This window comes from Dermacentor variabilis, chromosome 6 (genome assembly GCF_050947875.1).
Source record: "Dermacentor variabilis isolate Ectoservices chromosome 6, ASM5094787v1, whole genome shotgun sequence".
NCBI classification, from domain to species: Eukaryota; Metazoa; Arthropoda; class Arachnida; order Ixodida; family Ixodidae; genus Dermacentor; species Dermacentor variabilis.
The window spans coordinates 57,700,940-57,723,192 of record NC_134573.1 but is presented as its reverse complement, the minus strand read 5'-3'; the positions used below and the strand labels follow the sequence as shown (position 1 = coordinate 57,723,192).

The window sequence follows — 22,253 nt, the reverse complement described above, 5'->3', positions numbered from 1 at the left end:
TGAGTGTCCCCGCTTCAGTGCGCGCAGCAAAGAACATTCAGGAGTGTTAGTCTTGGCAAACGCCCTTTGTCGTAGGAAAAAGTCCCGGGACACTGGCCGAGACCGTCCTCAACACAGAAGGCTTTGAAAGCGTTGTTGTGATGCTTGTACGGGTCTGGTCTTTGAGGCAGACTTTACGCAGCGCCCTACGTGTCCAGCTTTTCTGGCCATTAAGGTTCGCGTGAGTGGCACCACGTGGCGTACTGACATTACACGCTTCATACTTCGCGCGGTGGCGTAGGGATGACGTGAATAAAACAACAATAACATAATAAAGAGCTATCCCTGCGCACTGAACATCGCCGCAATACTTGTCCCACCGGCGTTATCAGTGCTCTTGATAAAGCACAGCCGCTCTTCGGCTGGAAATGACTCATCATCGGAAGAGCGTTTAGTCGAGACGAGTGACGATTGATTCTGGGCTTTTGATACGGTTCTTGATTTTTTTTATACTACGGAGTAATCGTCGGAAGCACTGCGCGGCAGCATGTCTTCAGTCGGCACACATGTGTGCACACAGTCAGCACACAGCGTCTACGAGAGACGCCGTCGTGGACGGCTTTTGATTTTGACCTATCGATTTCGTTAAGGTGTCTCCAATTGTTATCCTATCGACTTCGCTATCCACACTCGTGGGCTACCGCAGCAGCTGCAAATTGACATGTACTGAAGTATTGAGATGGTTACATGGATAAGTTGGTTTTGCACCTTGAGGCAAAAGGCACGACACAAGAATTGTACAAACTGCCTCTGTGTGGTTCTTTGTTAACATGCTATGGACGAAGCTGCTCGAAATATTACGTCACATTTACTGGCCACCAGGCCAGGTACACCCTTGGGTATGACGTACAAAATACTTGCAGTTAGATCCGAAAGAAGTCTACTGTCACGGTTATCCATATGTGTAAAGGAAGACAGCTATTTGAAATTATTGTGCAGTGATATATGCCGGATTTTTCTGTTCTCCATGCTGTTTAACATGTTGCCATTCTGCATTTAAAATATAACCACAATATAGACTATCAGATATCAAACGTCATAAAGACTACCCACATACTAATAGAACTCGCGGCCAACTCCTGACACTTACTTGCACTCAAGAGCTGTGGGACTGCCAAGAACACATTTAAGGAATGTTAAATAATAAACTGTGGGGTGTTACGTGCCAAACCACGATGTTATTATGAGGCACATCGTAGTGGGTGATTCCAGAACAATTTGGACGACCTGGAGGTCTTTATTGTGCACATAAATTTAAGTACACGGTTTTCTTTTTGCATTTCGCCCCCTTCTATATACGGCCGCCGTGGCTGGTATTCAATTCTGAGACGTCGTGATTAGCAGCGAAACACCATAGCCACTAAGCAGCTACGGCGGGTAACGAATGTTGGCAGTTCCAGGAAGGTTACAGTCAGCATGTGAGACAATTTGTTCGCATCCTCATTGCACGAGAATCGGTACGAGCCATCGAAGAATGACACCGTAAAGTGCATTGTATATATTGTGATGGAATGCATGTCCAAAATGTCAGACCCGAATCACCCTGTAACGGCTGATTACTATGCATCTCGCCTATACAAGCAGATGTTTATAATGCATGAGAGGGTTGAGCATTGTCATTGCTTCACATGCAACACCGCAACACGGTAGAAGTGTTGGTAGAATTATGGGACTCTACGTGGCGAAATCACGATCGGATTATATGAGGCACGCTATAGTGGTGCACTCCGGATTAACTTTGATACCCGGGTGTTCTTTAACGTGTTCCTAAATCAGAGTGCACGACCGTCTTTGTATTTCAATCCCTTTGAAATCAGTATTCCGCGGAGGGGATCGAACCCGCGACGTCGAGCAATGCTATAGCCGTATAGCTACCATAGCGGGCACAGAAGCGTCGATGTGACGTGCGACCGCTTCCATGGTGTTGCGTACACCTTACGGTGATTTAATGTGACTTTGCATCTCCACGCCCTGTGGCAGTTGTCCACTTGACGAATTTTCAGCGTGTTTATTTTACAGAAATAGCAGAAACGTAAAATACCGTACCTTTAGTTTCCGTACAACTGCTGTATGTATAGTAGTAGCATTTCCTCATCTTGGTTTCTTTCACGTAACCTTCACCCTGTCCCAATCTTCCTCCCACTATGGGAACTGCGAGCGAAGAGTGACAAAGCTGTTATTCGCTCGTTCCGCTATTCCACCGGTTCTACCCATTCTCTACCTCATCTGCTTGCACCCTCTCTACCATTCTATTTACCTCTCCTCAGGACTTTCACGTTAGCAGGACGGTAAGCGCTGCAGTTCTGCAATAATTTTGCGGCGCATCACGGAAAATTACATCTTTCAAGAGGCTAAGGTAACGGCGCCCACGGAGCGCCAGAGAGAATTGTGCACATGTGACACGATTAAAAGGTCCAAACAAGTTTCTCGCGCCACCTTTCCTCTCTGGCTTGTTTCTTTCACGTGTATGCATTCCCCTCGCCCTCTACGTGGCGTGCGAAACAGCAGCAGCAGCACTGGAAAAATCGAAGCAAGAGGCAAAGATAGCTTTGTTTAAAAAAAAAATGTCGCGGAGCCATTGTGATGAAAATACATTTAACTTGAACTCACTTTCTGAGAGATAAACGCTTACTAAAAGCCTGACGTCTTCCTGAACAACATCAAAAAGTGACGCAGTACTCAATCTTCTGATGCCCCTATTCGCAAGCTTATTCTTTTTCAGGATGTTATCTTCTACGCTAGAAACGACCCTCAGACGTGTCTGATGCGCTCGCTTTTATTTTCAAGCACCCAACGTAACTTGCCGTGGCCGCAATTTCATGATTTCCTGGTGGCAGGCCACCACGGCGTGTCGCGCATGTATGACTACGCTGATTCATTTACTTGGGTTGGCATATACTATTTTGTGCCTCATACGTCGCTCTATTCATTTTTCAAACAATGCCCGAGCTTGAAAAGTCCGTCGATCTAACCTGATTATCTTCTTCACTCTCTTGATATGCCATACAAGTGCTGCCCTTAAGTCATTTTTCAATTACGTGGCCCTTTTACTCTGCTCATTTCCGCTAAGTGTGTGTCCTATTGCTGTAGTTACTAAATACGCCCAGCGGTATGGTAGCACTCAAGCTTTTCTGGCGACCAGAGCAACTGAAGTCGCAGGCTTTCTTCAACACGGCGTCGACGTTCAATATGGTTACCCTCAAATATATTTAGCGGACTTAGCTCACCGCTATCTGTCCGGTGTCATTGCTTACATTATTTGCTCCTGCTAGACACAACATAAACACACAACGACCTTAATGAAGGATCAATTACACGCAAATTGACATGCTGTCGATGCACATTTCCGCTGATCATCGGGATAGGAGCGTGGTCCTGTCTTTGGTGAAATCATCTGTCTACAACCTCGCTTAACAACACAGCTTGTTATTCATCAATCTTTCTGTGGACAGGAGCGTGCTGTATTTCCTCTGAATGTTCTGTCGGCTTTATATGCAACCTTGCAAGCTCGCTTATTCTGTTACGCTGACGGCGACCATGGTCGTCAGGCTGCCGCCTCATTCTGAGCTTCGCCGTCACCAGGGAGGACGAAAGCTGTCTTCACAAATGAGGCACCGGAATCGAGCCCATGTATTTGCAGCATTGTGAACTTGGGAGCTGAGCACGCTAACCATTGTGCTACCAAATACCCCCACCACTTTCAGTTTATCTGCCTTCCCACTTCTAGTTTTCGCGCAGATGCAGGCAGAACGGACGCAGAAACGAAAAAAAAAGTTGATTCCTTGATCCACTAACTCACACATCACCTTAACTTTGACAGGCTGCGCATTGAAGCGCATGTGGGCTTGCGGCTGCGTGCACACCGACGCCAGTGGAATCGGCCTCGCGCCGTCCTCGTTCAGCGTTTTGGTGACGACGAGCATGCCATTGCCTATGCTACCCGTTCGTTGAGCAACGCCGAACACAATCACACCGTCAGTGAGCAAGCGTCTCGCTGCCGTCTTTGCAGTCCAGAAGTTCCGCCCATATCTCTATGGGCGCCGCTTCACAATCGTCACTGATCACCATTCACTATGTTGGTGGGTTGCTCTCCGCGACCTGTTTTGCCGCCTTGCTCGATGGGCGCTACGTTTGCAGGAATTTCACTTTGCAGTCCTTTACAAGAGTGGCCGACATCACGCGGACGCCGACTGCCTTTCGAGGCTCCGTCTACCAACAAGTACATGTGACGCCGACAATTTCGATTAATTTGTGGCCGCCATCGACGACATTCTTTTTCACGACCTGGCCACTTTCTGGGAAGAGCAGCGTGACGACCGCCGCCTGAATGTCGTCTTCACCTCAACTGCTCAACCAACAGGTAAAAATAACTTTGTCATCCAAGATGGTCAGCTCTACAAGAAGAATTATGCGTCTGATAGCGGCCGCCTCCTCTTAGTGGTCCCTAAGAATTTGAGAACCTACGTGCTTCATGCTATGCAAGACGAGTCGACCGCTGGGCATCTAGGTTTCACCAGAACATACCACCGCATTGAAGGCTGGTTTTACTGGAATAGTATGCGACGGGATATAGAAAAGTATGTGGCCAGTTGTAACAAGTGCCAGCAATTCAAGCGCCCTAACACTGTTCCGGTCGGACTCCTTCACCCTTTGGCGCCATCATCATCTCCTTTCGGAATGGCTGGAGTGGACCTTCTCGGCCCATTTCCACGCTCCACAAACGACAACCGCAGGATTTATAGCCTGTGTCGAGCATCTGACGCGTTATGATGAAACCGCAGCGATGCCAACGGCCACGGCTCTTGATGTTTCGAGCTTCCTACTGTCCTCCGTTATACTGCGTCATCGACCCCCTCGTGTTATTGTGAGCGAACGTGGTCGGCAGTTCGTGGCCACCATAGTCGAAGACCTGTTGCGTCTCTATGCTTGCCAATATCGCCACGTGACCCCGTATCACCCGCTAACAAATGGTCTCATCCAAAGCACTAACAGAACTTCGACCAACATGCTTTCGATGTACGCCGATTCCGGGCACAAAGTGGGATGATATCTTCCCTCTTATCACATACACCTACAACAGTGCAAAGCGTGAAACTACCGGCTACAGTCCTTTCTATCTTCTTTATGTCAGACCACCGCGGACCTTCCTTGACACCACTCTACCTTTTACTCCTCATGCGGACTCTTCTATTGCCCAGACTTTCTGCCGCGCTGAGGAAGCACGCCGTATAGCTTAGCTCCGTACGTTGTCATCCTAGGATCGTTCCAAGATCAGCTACAATTCACGCCATAAGAATGTGTCGTACGACAAAGGGGTCATAGTATGGCTTTGGACACCACTTCGCAAGCGCGGCCTCTGTCAGAACTTTCTGGCCCGTTACACCGGGCCTTTCGTCATCACCAATCGCCTAAGTGATGTGACCTATTCGATTGCACATCTCGTTTATGATGGCGTTTATGATTTAAGACGCAGCTTGTTCACGTCGCCCGCCTGAAACGCTGCCATTCCCGTGACTCCAAGTGGACGTAACAGTTACTTGCCCAGCGGGATTCGTCTGCGTACGGAGGAGTGTTACGGTAAAGGTACAGGAAGAACGGAGGAAGAGGAGAACGAAGTGCGCTTGTCTTTGCAGCGGCTCGGTGTTGGTGCGGCCCCTTTTCATCGATTTATATTGGAATAAACGCAGCCCATCGTAACAATATATATATATATATATATATATATATATATATATATATATATATATATACGCACGCACATATATGTGCATGGTGGTGGGCCCCAGACCACACCGTCAGTTACTCTTCGCTCCTGGAAGAGACAGGACTTGTGTCGAGTGAGCTCCTGAACAATACATTTAAATTGGGTAAACGTGGCATAAATCATGAATCCTGGCCCACACAGAGGTGTGACGTAATGCTTACCGCATTTCTCTCGCATTCATCACAAAATCACCATTCAATGTTTCCCTCCCCATGTGTACGATAGCCGATCGGGCACGCCCGTGGTTAACCTTCTTACATTTGCATATTCCATTATCTCTGCTTTCCTTTATGATGTTCCACTTTCTTTTGTCGGTAGCCTGCCTCATCTCTTATAGGGCGAAATGCGAAATGAAGGAAACCTAGCTGCACTTGTCGCGGGCAGCTCTTTTCGGGTTCGTGGTGTGTCGATTTAAAATATGCATTTTGTATCCAAGCCTAAATAATAGCGATAGAAGCGAGGTGAGTCGCGCTAGCTCGTGGGTTTGCACTAACGACGATCCTCATGCAGAACTTTCATCTTTCGCATGGCTGTGAACCGGAGTTAAAGGCCGGAAGGCAACACGGCTTCCCGGAATGATACATTCGGAATAACCGGTTGTTCGATGGAGGACCCATGACCGTGCCGCCTTGAAGGTGGTGACAGCTGACAAAGGCGGAACTCAGATGAAGCGTTTTCAAGTGGATAGGTTTTTAATTATCCTAAAGATATTTCTACTGAAGCTTCCTTCCTTAACATCAGGTGAAGGCAGACTGATAAGCATTTGAACTTTTTTTATCTTTGAGACCTCCTGTTAGTGTCCGGGTTGCTGTCATTTACAACCTCTTAGATTAGAAAGGCAGTTGTGAATAATAAATAATTTCGTTAAATGTGTAAACGCGCACGCAACAAAATTCCTAGCCCATTTTACGGTATAATTCAATGAAAATGTAGCACGTCTATACTGTCACGTTGTAGTGATGTAAACAACCAGGCAGTTCCGAAAGAGTGAATCACGAATCTAACTTAGTATTAGGCGAGCTTTCGCTGGATAAAAAGTAACACTTAAACGCAACGATGGGTGCGCGCAACGTCGTCCTTCGTCGGAATTTGATCTACAGATCAAGGAACCACTTCATCGGATTTGAATAGTCATACATTGCAGAGCAATCAATCTCTGGCGCTCAAACGTATTCGCTTCACGCCCGCAGTCTGATTAGATAACTCTCTTTGGCTATTGAACGTGCGACGACATTCCGGCTATTAGAAATACCTGCAGGCGCGTCTTCATCTAGCCGATAACTTTGGAGCAGTGGTTAGGCGCTAAAGAAAGCTCACCAAAAAACGAAAAAAAAAATAGTACGCAGGTGCTTTAACTATAGGCTGAAACATGGTGCTCGTGGTAAAAAGGGTCCCCTAACTGCGCAGCGGTGCCAACATGCCAAAAGTTTAAGATAAACCCTTTCCGATTACTGGTATTTATAAAACCAGCACTTCTTGGTTCAATGCAGCCCTGTAGTCCAGCGTCGAGTTCCATCACGGGCACTGTGTCGGAGCTCATATTTCACGTGACTTTAGATATGTCTGCAATAATTGTCACAAAATCACGGTATTTTCTTTGTTAGGTGTTAACATTAGACAACCAAAATATATTTCCCAAACACTCATCCTAACACTTCAGTGCGTTTATTTTAACGTGCATGTCCGCGCTCCTCTATCTGTTACAAAGTACTGAAGAATATATCCAATGTTTTTGCCCGGACCACTGTTTTAACATGAAAGCGTTAAGGGCCCCGCGTCTCAGAAAATCCCGTGTCAGCCTCGGCGGCTTTGTCAGAGAGTGAAAACTGCCGCATATATTTCGGTATATGTATATGCCATGCTTTGCTAGATGACATGCGGTATACGTGGATTATATTGCCATACCATTTCATCACCATTGTTGTCCATACCTTGTCTTACATTCTTAGCAACAAGCAAAACGAGAACAAGCTGGAAGCGAAAGTCACCTTCTGTTCATCGTCTTGAATTTCCATCTCCCGACTTGCCCTTCTATTCCCTGGTTACGTGACAAAGTTATTCTTCGGAATTGTGAGAATAACAGCCCAGAAACAATGGTCATAAAACAAAACACCGATAGCACATGCCTGTTATGTTAAACTTCTCAGACTGAAATATTAAAACTTCGAAGGAATAACAGAAACCTGAAATTAGTGTTTTTTTTTTTTTGGTGCTGCTGTGCACTATCTTCGAGATCGGCCCACGCAATTGACCGTGCTTCTACCAGAATGCTCGTCTTCATGCATAGCGTTCGCCGCGAGCGTTTCCCGGTAAACATTACGCTTACATAAGCTGCAGCTGCCGGAAAGCGCGAGCAGTCAAGCACTTTTAAGTGCTATCCCGCTCCACTTTTAACGGCTAACCTTAAGCGTCCCCCAACCTCTTATTCTTAATGACGCCAGGAAAGCGAGCTTTATGCAAGAAACGCTCAGAAATCTAATCGGGAGCTCACACTATGTTCTCGCGCACCTTGTTTCATGTACCGTAGCGCTGAGGTGCTTCTTATATAATGTAGGAGAATACATTGTAAATGCAGAAGTGCACCGTTGGGTACGTGCGTTTGACCTCATGAACTGGATTTGCGCCAAGAATACATCCCCTTGCGTTCACACTTGCTTCACAAGAAGCCTACTGAAGCAACAATATGCCGGCTGCTTTAACTGCCAGAAATAAAAATGTTAAAAGATTATATATCGTGGTGACATCATTTTATCGTGCGAGTGTTCATATTGGTAACTTCTAGATACGGAGTAAGTTGAGACGTGGTGCGAGTAATTAATGAAGCTACGTTAATCATATTTTCAATTGTTGATCCTAAATGGCTAAAGAAAATGAGTAGATTGGAGCCCGATCCTGAGATTAGCTAGCCGAGTGAATAACTGCTTATTAAACATGTTTCTCTATTAGCTATGCGAACAAATACTTTCCAATTAAGCCCTCTTGGAAAGAGTAACTGACGCAGCACAAGAACGTCTGCAAAGTCAACCTGACCGCACCTAGCCTTTCGTGATGTTGTCGTCGATAGTATGTTTCCGTTAGCATGTTTCTGGTAGCCAGTCTGCCTTCGATTTTTAAGCTAAGCTCTATACCTCTAACGTCCGAGCACATGTTACTGTCGTTGACGTGGTAAGCAAAAAACTCTGCATACCTGGGTCGATCCCGAAGATAGTGCAATGCCGGGCCGACCCGCGGCGGAGGCAGAGTTCGCCATTAAGGGGCCGACATACACAGCTTCACTGGTCATCATTCCTCACAAAGTGGAAGGGCGCTGAGTTTTTTTATTAACGCTGTTTCTCAAAGGTACGCTGTTGAAAGTTTTAATGTCATACAGCAGCGAACGTGCGCCACCCAAAGCGTGCTTGGTCGCAGAAGCGATGCATGATGCAATGATGGTGCAGATTTAGCGCGTCGCTGGCATGAAGACAAGGAGCTGCCACTGAGGGAAGGAAGATAACGACGGTGAGCAGCTGGGTAGGTCTGCACGGAGCCGTCATTGTGATGGTGCTGTCGTTACGAAGTCTGAGGAGGCGATCTTGACGCCTCCGGCACTTTTTTGTCGGTTTCGCGTTCGCAGACAGATAATTTTATAGACGCAGTGTCATTCTTTATTGTCTCGTGTACTTGAAAATGAATTTCAATAAACTGTATATCCCATTCGTCTCCGAGAGTAGGTGTAAGCGGATAAATGCGTGATCGCTCACTTACACACACTGACACACACACACGAACACACACACACACGCACGCACGCACACAGACACACATGTGAGCGCACAGGCAGACACACACAGATATACAACACATATTCGCCCAAATACACATTTACACGTGTGAACGCATGCAGACATGCACAAGAAAGTTACGGAGGCACTTAAATTTCCTTGCGTGCATTGCTTGCGAAACCATCCTGGGCGTGTCGATTCTATCGACGTCCATACACTCTTTAAAAAAGTTTATGCCAGTTGGCGCTTCTTTTGTCGGACCACGATAATTTTCATTTATGCTGACCGCATTTCCTTAACGCTGCGAGCGGGAGACTTCCAGGTCATGAAGGGAATACCCGTTATCAGAGTGACAGCATTCTCGACAGGAAAGCAGCGACCGCAGAGTTTTCAAGAAAGGAAGCGTAAAGCACATGACGACTATCGCTCTGGGACCAGATAAGCCCCAAAGGGCACACACATTTTTAAGAATGCACTGTTTCGACGTCGATGTCACGTAACATTGTTACATGACATCATCACATGCTCATGTGATCTTCCAAGTTAAGGTTACTAGTCACCCGACTATGCGATAACATGGCTTTGTGCTCGAATTGGGCAAATTTCTAGGGTGGATCACCAAAATTTTGGGAGTGGGCCAGGTCGGTTTTGAACGTGCGTCAACTCATATTTCGAATTAGGCAGAGCCAGTTTTCGGAATAGACCACTTAAATTTTTGGGATGGGCCAAGTAGATTTTTGGACAAGGCCAACTCGGTTTCGAACATAGGTCAGCACAACTTTCGAATCGCACAAAGTAACAATTGGGGGTGTTCTACCCCGAATTTTGAGGGTCGGCAAAGTCAATATTCGCTGTGGGCCAGGTCAGTTTTGAATGTGGGTCAACTGAATTTTGGAATTTGGTAAAGTCAATTATGAGAGTGGGTCACGGTGTTCGAACTACGCCAGCCGTCCGTCCGAACAGCCACAGCGTCCGACCAACGCCGTGGCTCTTCACCGTGGGACTTCGCAGTAGGAGCCGCAGCAGGGCCAGCACTGGGAATCTGACATCATCACTAGGTCACGTCGTTTCCTTGCGAACAGATGTTAACGCCAGACGCTTGCCGGATTTTAGGCTTGGTGAGGCATATAAGGTTTTCACTTTACAATGTACCCAGGCACGCGTACGGAAATGCACACAAAACACGCGTATGCTCGCACACGCTTACACGCACTCGTGCGCACGCAAATTCAAATGCGGAGACACAAACTCGCGCGCACACTCAAATGCAAGTACACACGCTCGCACGCTCAAGACTTGAACACACATGTACAGTCTCTCTCCCTCCCTGCGCCTGTCAAGAACTTGCGCGTGCGAATGGATTGAATGACACTGGGCCTGCAATTTTCCGTTCAAACACCATCTGTAATAAATCGCTTTGCGCTTTAAATTCGGCACTTGTTTAAACTTGTTGATACTCCGTCGATATTTTGAAGCAAATTTTGCAAAATTTTGCCCATTTAGTTACGCTTTTGCATATCCGTGAAGTTGCACAGAATGGTGAAGGGGCAATATTCAGAATTCCTGGGCATGTCCATGCTACAAGGCACAAAAGTTATTTTTTATGTAACACAGACATCCACACGCTTGTAGTTATGTTGTCTAAGGATAATATATCTGATTTTAAATCGATCGCTTCAAAAATGAGCTATACATTGTTACGTTTTAGGAAGTAAAAATATACTAGATAATATTTTAAGAACACCACTGAAAAAGCAAAAACTAAGACCAAATCTCTAGTTTTGCGTTTCTGCCATTTTGTGGGAGACTGTGGAACTAAGGCCCACGTGACGTTGAAAAGATCGCGGAGAGTGGCATCGAACCTCTGCCGACATGGCGCAGAATGATAGGTACGAGCGATAAAGCCACTCGGCCACGGCTTCCAATGTTTCCGCAGCGATACGCTCGGGTTTTCAACTATACCACGTGAATTTGTACAACCCTGTTTTAATAATCACTTCTGGGAACAGTAGTACGCCAGGCGTAAAAAAGTGAACATCGACAACAATTGAAAGCTGAGTCTCCGGAATAAATACGCTGTAAGAGGTATAACGATACCGACCGTAGTTTTATCACAGGGAGCGTTTTTGTCTGAAAAATCGAGTACAATTTTTTTTTCGTTTCCATGGGCTACCATTGCTGAATCTTTGACCGCTCTGGAAACAAAATTATAACTTTCCACAGCACAATCAGTGCATTTTTCTCGTGCGAATTGTCTTCTCGAACATGCCTGTCGCCTGCATTTTTCAATAATCCACTTGCACTTCTAATAGTTCACGAAAACCCAGCTCGTTCAATTGAAAACACGCAAGCTTCGCGCGGCGACCGCTTGGAGCGCTTTATATATGTCCAGAAAAGCTGGATATGTTCTCGTTTCCTTTTTCTCTTTTATTTTTCTCTTCTTTCCTTATTTCTTTTTTTCGTAACGTCTCCGTTCTATTCCATTTTATTCCCCCCACCCCTTTCCCCAGCACAGGGTAGCCAGCCGGTGTAAGAACTGGCTAACCTCCCTGTCTTTCCGTCTATTTCTCCTGTTCCTCCTCTTACTCTACGAAAATTAGAAATGCAAAAGAAACATCATGAAATGAAAAATGACATTTGATCTATCCGAACGCAACCTCATGCTACAAAAGAAGTTCGGTACTGGTTAAGCAAAAACAAAGCTTCCCAGAGCCGAAAAAGCGAGTCCTGGTCTGGGAATTCTGGCCGGGATAATGCCAACAATACAGTTTGCCAATTTGAATATTCGAACAGGATTCCAAATGCTAAAAAAAGTTTCAAGCGCAATTATAATAAGAAATTATAGATATTTTTTTAAAGCGGAGCCTTCTTTGCCCGATTCCAGGGGGACAGGCGTGGTTGGTGCTACTGCTGCTGAGTCGGCCGGCATCTCGCCAAATATTTTAAATTATGGGGTTTGACGGGCCAAAACCACTGTCTGACTATGAGGCACGCCATACCAGTGGACTCCGCGGAAATTTGGACCATCTGGGGGTTCTTCAACTTGTACCTAAATCTAAGTGCTTCACCACATTTATATATATATATATATATATATATATAATATATATATATATATAAATGTGGTAGCCAATATTATATATCTAGCGCATGAAAGCATGAATGAAATGCGCTATCAGCTATGAATAATGAATGAAAAATAGCGCCAATTAGCTCACCACTTTTCTACGTAATCAAACAATACACAGCTTGCGAACGACGTGGTACATAATCATTAACACGTCCTGAAATTTCAGCTCTGAAGTGTGCGGCAATTCAAGATAATCATTTTGCATGATGCGTGAGAATAATGTAAGCACAATGGTACGCATCGCTGTTAGTTCTGTAGCATTTAGTTAACTACTTCACTTCGGCATGAATGTCCTAAATTCAAACATCTACCTTGAATCTGCACAGTTTTTCATCCTTTCATATAACTGTGGAAATTCTCGTCGCTTCATTCTCCTCAAGTGCACTGAAAATTGAGCACATATGTTTTTTTGACAATGAACGAAGCTGCAGAACGTGAATACAGTCACAGTATACTGACCTGTCCAGTCGCCGTTCGTAGTCAAGTGTAGCGTGAATGTGTTGTCGCCACCTTTAGAACACTGCATGAAAGAAATAATTCTGGGATCAGTTTTAGAGTAGGTGTCGATTAAGCCAAAGAGAAATGTGGTATTTCTATTTGAACAACCGGTGACTGGTGGCATTTTGATAGAAAGAGCTTAACGAGCATGACATGTGTTGTCAAGCGCAAAAGACGTAAAGTAGAACCTTACCGCCACCTTTCCTGACATGCACTAAAAGGGTTGTGCCCTCTTAAGAGTGCCGCTTTGTGTCATTTATGCCACCCTTGCCCTTAAGGCTGCTGTCAATCTTACCAAACAAAATAGATCACAGAGATTTAAAAAACGGAAATAAGGAAATCACGAGGAAAAATCTGTACGATAACGCAAAGGACAGTTCCTTGATATTTCAGGCCCGAGCTGACTACCTGAAGAAAAAAACATGACCGCGCAAATATGAGACACAAGATGACGCATGTGAAGAATGCAAACATGCACCCAGCGACACTTTTAGCAATTGTCCACCTGCGAGAAACATTGTCATTCAAAGAAGATCGAAAGATTAACTGGGCTGCTGTTGAAGTAAGAGACGTTTAGAGTGATGATGGGGGAAAAAATCGGGGAAGAAATTGATAGGACCAGAGTTATTGCAAGCGCACGTAACGGTACAATACAGTGATGGTGGTTTTACATTCGAAAGTTCAGATCGATATCAGATAGACAAATGTCTAGATGGCGAGAGGCAGTACAGGTAGTCCACGGGTAAAATCACAGGTAGTCCTTCGGTTTTCTTTTCTCTGCGTTTCTTCTGTCGCCATGTCATAAACCAAACGGACAGACAGACATGGTAAAGCTTAATTAAATCAAGCCGCCTAGGTGACCGTTTGTCACCGACCCGTTTTTAAGGGGATGTTAGTAAACATCATGTTCATCATGACTATAAAAAAAGTTTCGCGCAGCTAAATGAACTGCAAGACCATTTCGCATTTCACTCCTAGAAAAATGCGACCGCCGCGACGGGCACTTGATCCCACCACCTCGTGCTTAGCAGCGCAACGTCATTACCGTTAATGCACTACCTGAGTTGATTCAGTTCGTCTCGCCCCTTGCTGCTGAAGTGACGATGCGTTCAATCAAGATCTGCGCAAACCGTAATTTGGCATCTGGCCTTTGAAAGAAGGAAGCGTGAGAGAAGCTTCATATTATGCCACACCTCAGCGCCATAGGAGTGTGAGACCGTGATTAAGGCTTGCATTGGGACTAGTTGGAGTATCATACTTGCGTTTTAAAAAGCAGCGCAGTAAAGTTCAACCACAGGAATCAGAACTTCGCATGTGCTGTTCTCGTCTCTTAGGTTAAACTTTGCAGCGCTGCTTTTTAAACACACGCTAGACCGCGAGTCGCACTTTGATGTACCGCAAGCCTAATACGGTAAATTGAGCGATTCATTTGACGCCGTTTATTTTGATCTGCATACCATTGTGAAATGTAGAAACACAGAACTAGACTCTCGCGGAGATTCTATTGAATTTTCAAACAGAAACATTGGCCGTAAAGCGTGGTACTAAGAACTTAATTGTTGTAATTAGGGTTTTAATGAAATAATTGCCTGATTATTGCAGATCGTATTTGCATGACCAGGGAATGGTTAGCAGTGACATAGATTTACTACGTTTTGAGGGATTTATGAAAGAAAGCTAGCAGTAATAATTACACATATGATATTTGGCTGTATGCATGTGCAGATTGTTCTTTTTTAATATTGGACAAGTTCCCTGAAAATTACTGACTTTTCTGATTTTTCCAGGCGGAAGACAGCCTAACTTTACAAAAGTTTAATCTCTAGAGTTGCATTTTTTATCTGCTTACTGTACGTTTATGGGGTTACGTAACATCATATTACAGTAAGGAGAAACCGAACGTAAAGAAGCTCACTTACCGATGTTACTGTGAATGGATGCCACTCCAACAGCGATATCTTGGGGCAGTTGAGTAGCACATACTGCAAAGCCGCAGAAAGAGCGCGCAGTGCGTCATATGGCTGCATTATTGAGATTTAGGTTGATTTTATGAGCCACAAGATATTGTCGAAAGAAACTACAGGGTGTCTTAATCTCTATCAAGAGGTGAACGGCGAAAGTCTACTCTTCCTCCTCTTCTCATTCGTCTCTTTCTCTTTGCCTTTTCTATTCCTCTTCTTTCATTTAGTCATTGCTGCTCACCACTAAACATTTTTAGTCATTTTAATGAATTGTGGTCAATAAAAGCCGTCGTTAGACGTGCTGGTCATATCACAGTCATTTGTAGTCATTCCAAATCATTTCAGTCATTATTAGTAATTACTGGCAATTACTAAGCATTTTTTGTGATTTCTAATCAATTGTAGTCGTTCAATTTGTCGTTAGGCATACTGGTCATTTCGCAGTTATCAGTAGTCATTACAAGTCATTTCAGTCATTATTAGTCATTACTAAGAGTGTTTCGTTATTTCTAATCAATTGTAATCATTAGAAGTTGTCCTTAGAAATATTGGTCATTCTATAGTTATTATTGCTCACTAGTAAGCGATTTCAGTCGTTTGTAATCAATTGTGGTCATTACAAGCCGTCGTAAGACATATTGGCCATTTCGGAGTCATTAGCAGTCATTACAAGTCATTAGTATCCATTATTAGTCATTACTAGTCATTAATAACGTTTACCAATCTCTATTATAACGTTATCACTCATTAACTGTCAATATCAATCATTTTTCATCGTTTAATCTGTCTTCGTATGACGTGATGAGCATTCGGCAGACACTCCGGCGATCAGGTCTGCCGACACAAATTTCACCATGAGCCTAGAAAGAAATTCTTTTGCCTTAAAACTCGCTAACTGTAAGTTGCATTCCCCGAGGCATTTCAACGTTTGATGTGCGTGACCTGAACGGGTTGTCGAGTATAATACTTTGCAAGAATACGGGAAACATTCCTTATAGGAACGCGAAGTAGAACCGGGAGAGCGAGCGCCAAGGAAGACCTGTCCGGAACTGCTGAAGGTGTGTACACGTTTTTCCTCTTGTCTGCAGACCCCGTTTTACCGCGTACATGGACGCCCGTAGGGGGCTCGTCTATGTATACACTGCGTTCTTCCCCTACGGCCAGCGCGTAGGTTGTGTAGATCTTGCAGGATAAGAACCAGCATAAAATTTAAACGAATACGAGGGAGGACACAGGACATGGTATTTTTTATCCTTTTTTTTTTCGAGCACTAAGCCTAAGAGCGGCGCCTGCAGTGCGTGCATGGCCGTAGTACGCCGAGCCACATTTATCGGAACCTCAAGCCGACGGTGATAGCACTACGCACTCGCGACCAGGTCCATTGGTAATCGCGAAAGTACGCGGTATAGTCGCGCGGACACTGCTTTTTCAGCGGCGCGTCGCTGGGAGCTTATCCATCCCTCAGCGACGTGCTAGCGATGCCTTTCCTGTGCTTTCGCCCTTCGCGCTGGAGTTTCTTCGCATCCCATGCTGCTAGGGACCGGGCCTATGGGCAGTGTTGGGTGTCGCCAGAGGTCATTAAGCCTGTCTTCATAACTCACAGGGCAATCTATTGTGCTTCTTGCGGCACGGCACTCTACGGCCTCCGGAGGCTGAGCGCTAAGCGGCACCCTAGGTTAGCGAGGCGGCGGCTGACGGGGGCCTGCGGCTCGAAAACCCGAACACGCGGTGGTCGGTGCTCCTGTAAGGATAGGAAGCACCGCAAAGTGCAAAAATTTCGACGGAATTTCATGAATGACTTTTCCACGTTGCCGAAACCTGCTAACAGCGTTTTTTAGCACAAGAAACAAAGACCTCACGTTAAAATTGCGGGGCACTTTCTAGTTCGGTTTGGGGTGCAACAAATGGGACATCGATTGCACCATTTATATTTCACTCTCGTTAACCTGACGGACGTATAAAGAACGTTTAGGCATTTGACAGCATTACTCTTCCGATTTCCTTAAAAACTCTTATATCGTTATAGTCCGCGGCAGCGTGAAAATAGAAAACGCGGTCAATCACTGCCTTGCAGACAAAGGGAAAAGAACAATCGCTAAAATTCGTCTTTTAGAAGTATACAGTTCATGCCAGGATCTTATTATGCAAATTTGAGTTTCTTTATCCATTTTATATAAACTAGGATACAATATATCGCTGTAGACCAGGGCCCGTGTTCACGAAAACTATTCCGCTAGAATCGTTCCTAAGGGAAAATTGCAGCCGAATCCCATGCTGAACATATTATTGGCGAAGGCGAATAATATGCCAAAGGCAAAGAGCACTTGCGAAATAAGAGCTCAGTCAATTCGGCCTCAGCTTAACGGGGGCAAAAGTCCACATTACAACTGCTGCCCTTTCCAAAGACAGCCGCAGTTCCTAGACGTACGATCACGGCGGCATCAAAATACGGGCGGATGCCTCGTCTTCATTTGGATGCTGGATTTGATGCATTGTGCGTAGCCACCTGTCTATGTAAGTTGCGCTCGGCTGTCACTAATAGTTTTACGCTTAGGCTGCGAGAGCACTGCATTCATACTAATGACTAATAAACAAAATGCCGAAGTTCACAAGCATTACATTCATTTACTTCTTTCCGGATCGTCTGTCGGATCCAGCAGCCCATCCGGCGATAATGAATGTGCGGCGATGTGCGAGCAAACAATGAAACACGAAACAAATAGAAAGATAATCTGAGGTCGCATTGTGTGATGATCTTTCCCTTGAATTCTATAAATTTTTTATTGCTCATCGCAGCGAATAACCGATAGTGGCGATAACGGAAACATGGCTTAGTACGAACCGATGACGAAGGGCACAGATAATGCAAAATGAGAAGAAGAATCGCTACATTATACTGCCCCTGGACCTACCATTTCTAATGTTCCATTTATTTTGCATCCGTTTCTTATCAAGAGAAGCGTCCTGTAGAAAATCCCAATGATAACGGCGGCACAGCAACGTCCGAGGCATTGAAGAAGCGCGAAAAGAATGAAACAAAACTAAACGTAACGCAACAGAATGCTGCTCCTGGCAGCCTATTTACACTTCCGGGCACTTCAGACACGGTGCCTAGGGGGGTTTCACGGAGTACGCCTACCTGACCCGGCCTGGCGAGCATTCCTTTCTTGGCGAGTCGCAGTTCCACGACCGAGTCTCGGTACGGGTCAGCGCCGGGAGGCGGAAATTCGCCAGGGGACCCCGGAGCCGCCGGAGCCGCCACCACGTCGGCCTTGAATTCTGCAGGTGCGCCGTGCAGTTGGACTGCTTCGAGCTTCGCGGCCGAGCGTCGCCTGTAGAGCCGGCAACAGGCGTCCAGGCCGAAGAGCGCAAAGGCCGCCAGGATCCACTTCCACGTCTACTGCAGCAGGCCGCCGCGCCGCAGGGCGCATGCGCACGAGCATGGGAGTAAGCGATCTCGGGTCTCGTCACAGTCGTCATGGGAAGCAGAGTGCTTAACCAGAAGCATACGCTCGGGAATAGCGTCGTTTCACATTGAACAACTGTAATTGGTTCAACCTACTGAAATAACGTCCGGGCACGTACTGCCGCAACAAGAAACTGGACATTCTGTTTTTTTCTTGGTTTCCCAGACGAGAAAACTCCAGGATATGTAATAATGTGTTACCCATTAGCGCACATTACCGGTCGCATAACATCTGCCCACCCAAGACGTGTACGGAGGTAGCAAGGCTAGTAGCGACATCTTGCACTGCTTTGTTCAACCACAACGCATTAAAAACTTTTTTATTCTACATGGGTATTCTTGGAAGGAAAATTTTCAAAAAGAAGGCCGCGTCTTGCCAATCATGCCAATTATGAAGTTTTCCAAGGAGGTAAGCAAAGAAAGGGATGATCCGTCTGCTATTTACCGAACTTTTCACCAACATTGATGTTTGCGTGTGGGACACAGAAGCCGATCGCATAACATGTGAACGCGGTCTAATGGTGACTGATGTCCATGCAATAGGAAGTCCTTTTCGCGGTCCACACAAATATACAACGGATGACAGCATTTCTTTCTTGTTCACAAATATCAGAAATGTGCTACCCAAATCTATTGCTGTATCCCCAATCATTGATTTATAGCCAGCGGCTTTACTCGTACTGAGACCTATTGACGACACCGTTTCCGATGTGCATACTTTATGCAACTGGTCCTCGTTAATATTTCTTCGATGTGATCGCAACCACACACACACAAAAAGCGGTGGAGTTCTATTAGCAGTTAAAAAACGAGTCTCTGTCAGAGAATGTTCCAATTAGTGCCTTTTTCAGAATGCATACGGGTCACTAAAACGCGACTTCAGCCAGTTGCTCATTGGTGTAGTTTATGAGCACCTAGCGTGAGTGTCATTTCCTCTGAAGAAATTAACGGAATTCTCAGCGATCCTCTTATTCGCTTTCGGAACTTCATTTTGTTTATTTCTGTAGACTAACAGTCCTGGTATTAACTGGTCGATTTTATGTGTTGCTCCAACCCTAATAGAGGAGCACTGTTTTCTTCAAACTTGTCTTGACTCTTCTTTAACACACCTCATCACTAGTACCACGCAAACGTCGGTTTCGTCTGTCAACTTTCTTGACCCTTTTCTAATTTATGATCATGAAACTTGCTTTAACTTGACCCACATGGATGCTTTGTCTGATTATGACATCATAATCGGCCACTTTTTTGTCTTACCTAACAAAGGTCGAATTACTAATAAGCATACGCGACGTTACAAGAAAGCTAACTTCAGCGGAATCAACTGAGAGTTATAAGCATTTTCTAATGGATTTCCGGGCTTTTATTTAAAACGGACTTTTAAAAAAATTTAGATGTGGTTGAAAAACACACTCATCAGTTTGATAGACATGCACATTCCTCTTGCCCAATTTAGGTGCTTGAACTCGATACCGTAGTTCAACGATCATCTTCGACGCCTACTGAAGAAAAAACGGCTGTATAGGAATGCCGACAAATATCGTGTGCCACAATCATGGAAACGCTACCAATTATGCGAAAACGCGTACCGATCTCTGCTAAAAACTACGAGACGTACCTTTTTTTTTGGAAATGACCTTTCTTGCCTCCTCGCAACTAACCCGCGACCTGCCCGGCGTGTTCTACACCAGTGCAGCAACTCTGAAATCGCACTTACTAATCATAATGGTGACAGCGCCTCTGACATGGAAGTGCTCAGTTACTTAACGAGGCTTTTTCCATTCGTCTTTACACATGAAGACTTAACGTCCAGTCCTCTCACTAGTATTCGCACTGACATAACGATGCCTTAAGTAACTATTATCGAAGGAGGAATCTACTGATTATTAAATAATCTTAAGCTCTTTTCCGCGTCTGACAATCTCGGGTTCAACTACAAGATACTTAAAAAATATCTCAGCTAGCCTCTCAGACATTCTGTGTGCCCGTTTCTCGTAATCGTTATCATCCCATACCGTCATTCCCATTTTCAAATCAGGTGATCATTCTTTGCCGTAAATTATCGCCCCATCTCTTTAACTAAGACAATAAGCAATCTGTTGGAAAACATTATTTACACTCAGGTAATCAACTACCTTGAGGAGCACAGTATCATCTGTAAGCAACAGCACGGTTCCCGCCAAGGGTATTCATGCGACACTCAGCTCGCTAGTTTTGTACATTATTTAAACTCGGCACTAGGTTCTGGTCCTCAATCTGTCGCTGTCTTTCTCTATTAATGGAAAACTTTCATTTGTGTTCCCGACGAAAGGCTTATTACTAAAAGTGATCAAACTTAAGTTCGTCAGTTCGTCTCGTGGACTGCATAACTTCTGTCGCATAGGACACAGTTCCCAGCCGCTAAATATTCTCATTCTTCTTATGTGAATGTAACATCAGATGTCCCTCAGGGTAGTGTTCTAGATCCGCTGCTTTTGTGTAAGTTAGATTAATTACCTGCCTAATTGTGCGTCATCTTGTGCTATACTTCGCCGATGATTGTGTGCTATACCGTAATATATCAAGCAATTCCGATCGTGAAGTCCTCCAGTCCAACCTCGTCACTATTGGTCTACCATATGGTTAATGACAATTAATGAATCGAAAACAACGTTAATGGCATTTACTCAACATAGCGTCCATATATAAACGTGGTGCGTTTTGAATAACGCCGAAGTTGAACTTGGTACTGCATATACACACCTTAGAATTTGCTTTCGGTCAGATCTTACATGGTATTATCATGTCGACTTCATCCTTGCCTGAGCGCTAACCGTTCCCTCGGCCTATCAAACATTTTAGTGATATGTAAGCTCGCGTACAATACACTTGTTCGTCCGCAAACTTAGTACGCTTCCGCCAACAAGGATCCAGTGCTGGCCAACCTTACTCATAACGTGGAATCCATGCAATACTGTGCTGTGCGCTTTATTTTTTCAGATTACTCACGCCATTCTAGCGCCACCGGACTAACAGATCGCGCTCAATTAGAAAGCTTATCTCATCGTCGCCAAGCAGCACGCCTTTCGCTTTTTCACAAACTTTATCATCATCCAATTCTTTCTGGCGGTTTCTTCATTTCCCTGCAGTCATTTCTTTCTCGCCGCCTTCAGCAGTGCAAAGTTAAACGACCGGCTTGTCGCTCTCGTCGCCTTGCAAATTCATTCATTCCACGCACCATCGTCGAGTGCAACCACTCGCCATCGCACGTAGCAGCTGAAGGAAATGCAGCAAAATTCCAGGAGCTGCTGCACATTGAGTGCACTGCCTGACCACGCTGCGTGACCTGATTTGTGTTCACTTTTCGCGTGTTTTTATTCAGTAGTTAACACATTGACATGTAATGTACCGTTAACATGTTAACTTTTCTCCAGTTCCACTTTGGTCAGCATCTTGCATTTTTATTTTGTTTTTTGTAAGTTCTTGTGTATTTTGAAAGCCTTTTGTAAGTTTTGTTTTATGCGCTGTACTTATTGGCCTTTTTCTAAGTTACGCATTGTCACTAGTGTTTTAACTGTTATATGTATTCTAGTCCGAAATATCTTATGGTTTCGCATTTATTACTTCCTTGCCATCCGCCTTCCGCCCTTGTTAA

The 22,253-nt window shown here is 45.0% G+C and overlaps 1 protein-coding gene across 1 annotated transcript in view; it reads right to left on the bottom strand.

Moving 5' to 3' along the window:
* LOC142584799 (NADPH oxidase 4-like) overlaps nucleotides 1-22,253 on the bottom strand; it is a 236,538-nt gene that overhangs the window by 36,155 nt on the left and 178,130 nt on the right. The window contains exons 10-12 of the mRNA XM_075695072.1: nucleotides 18,293-18,550; nucleotides 15,112-15,174; nucleotides 13,154-13,214 (exon numbers count right to left, since the gene is read on the bottom strand). Coding sequence (XP_075551187.1) covers nucleotides 13,154-13,214; nucleotides 15,112-15,174; nucleotides 18,293-18,550 — 382 coding nt within the window. The remainder of the gene's footprint in view (nucleotides 1-13,153; nucleotides 13,215-15,111; nucleotides 15,175-18,292; nucleotides 18,551-22,253) is intronic.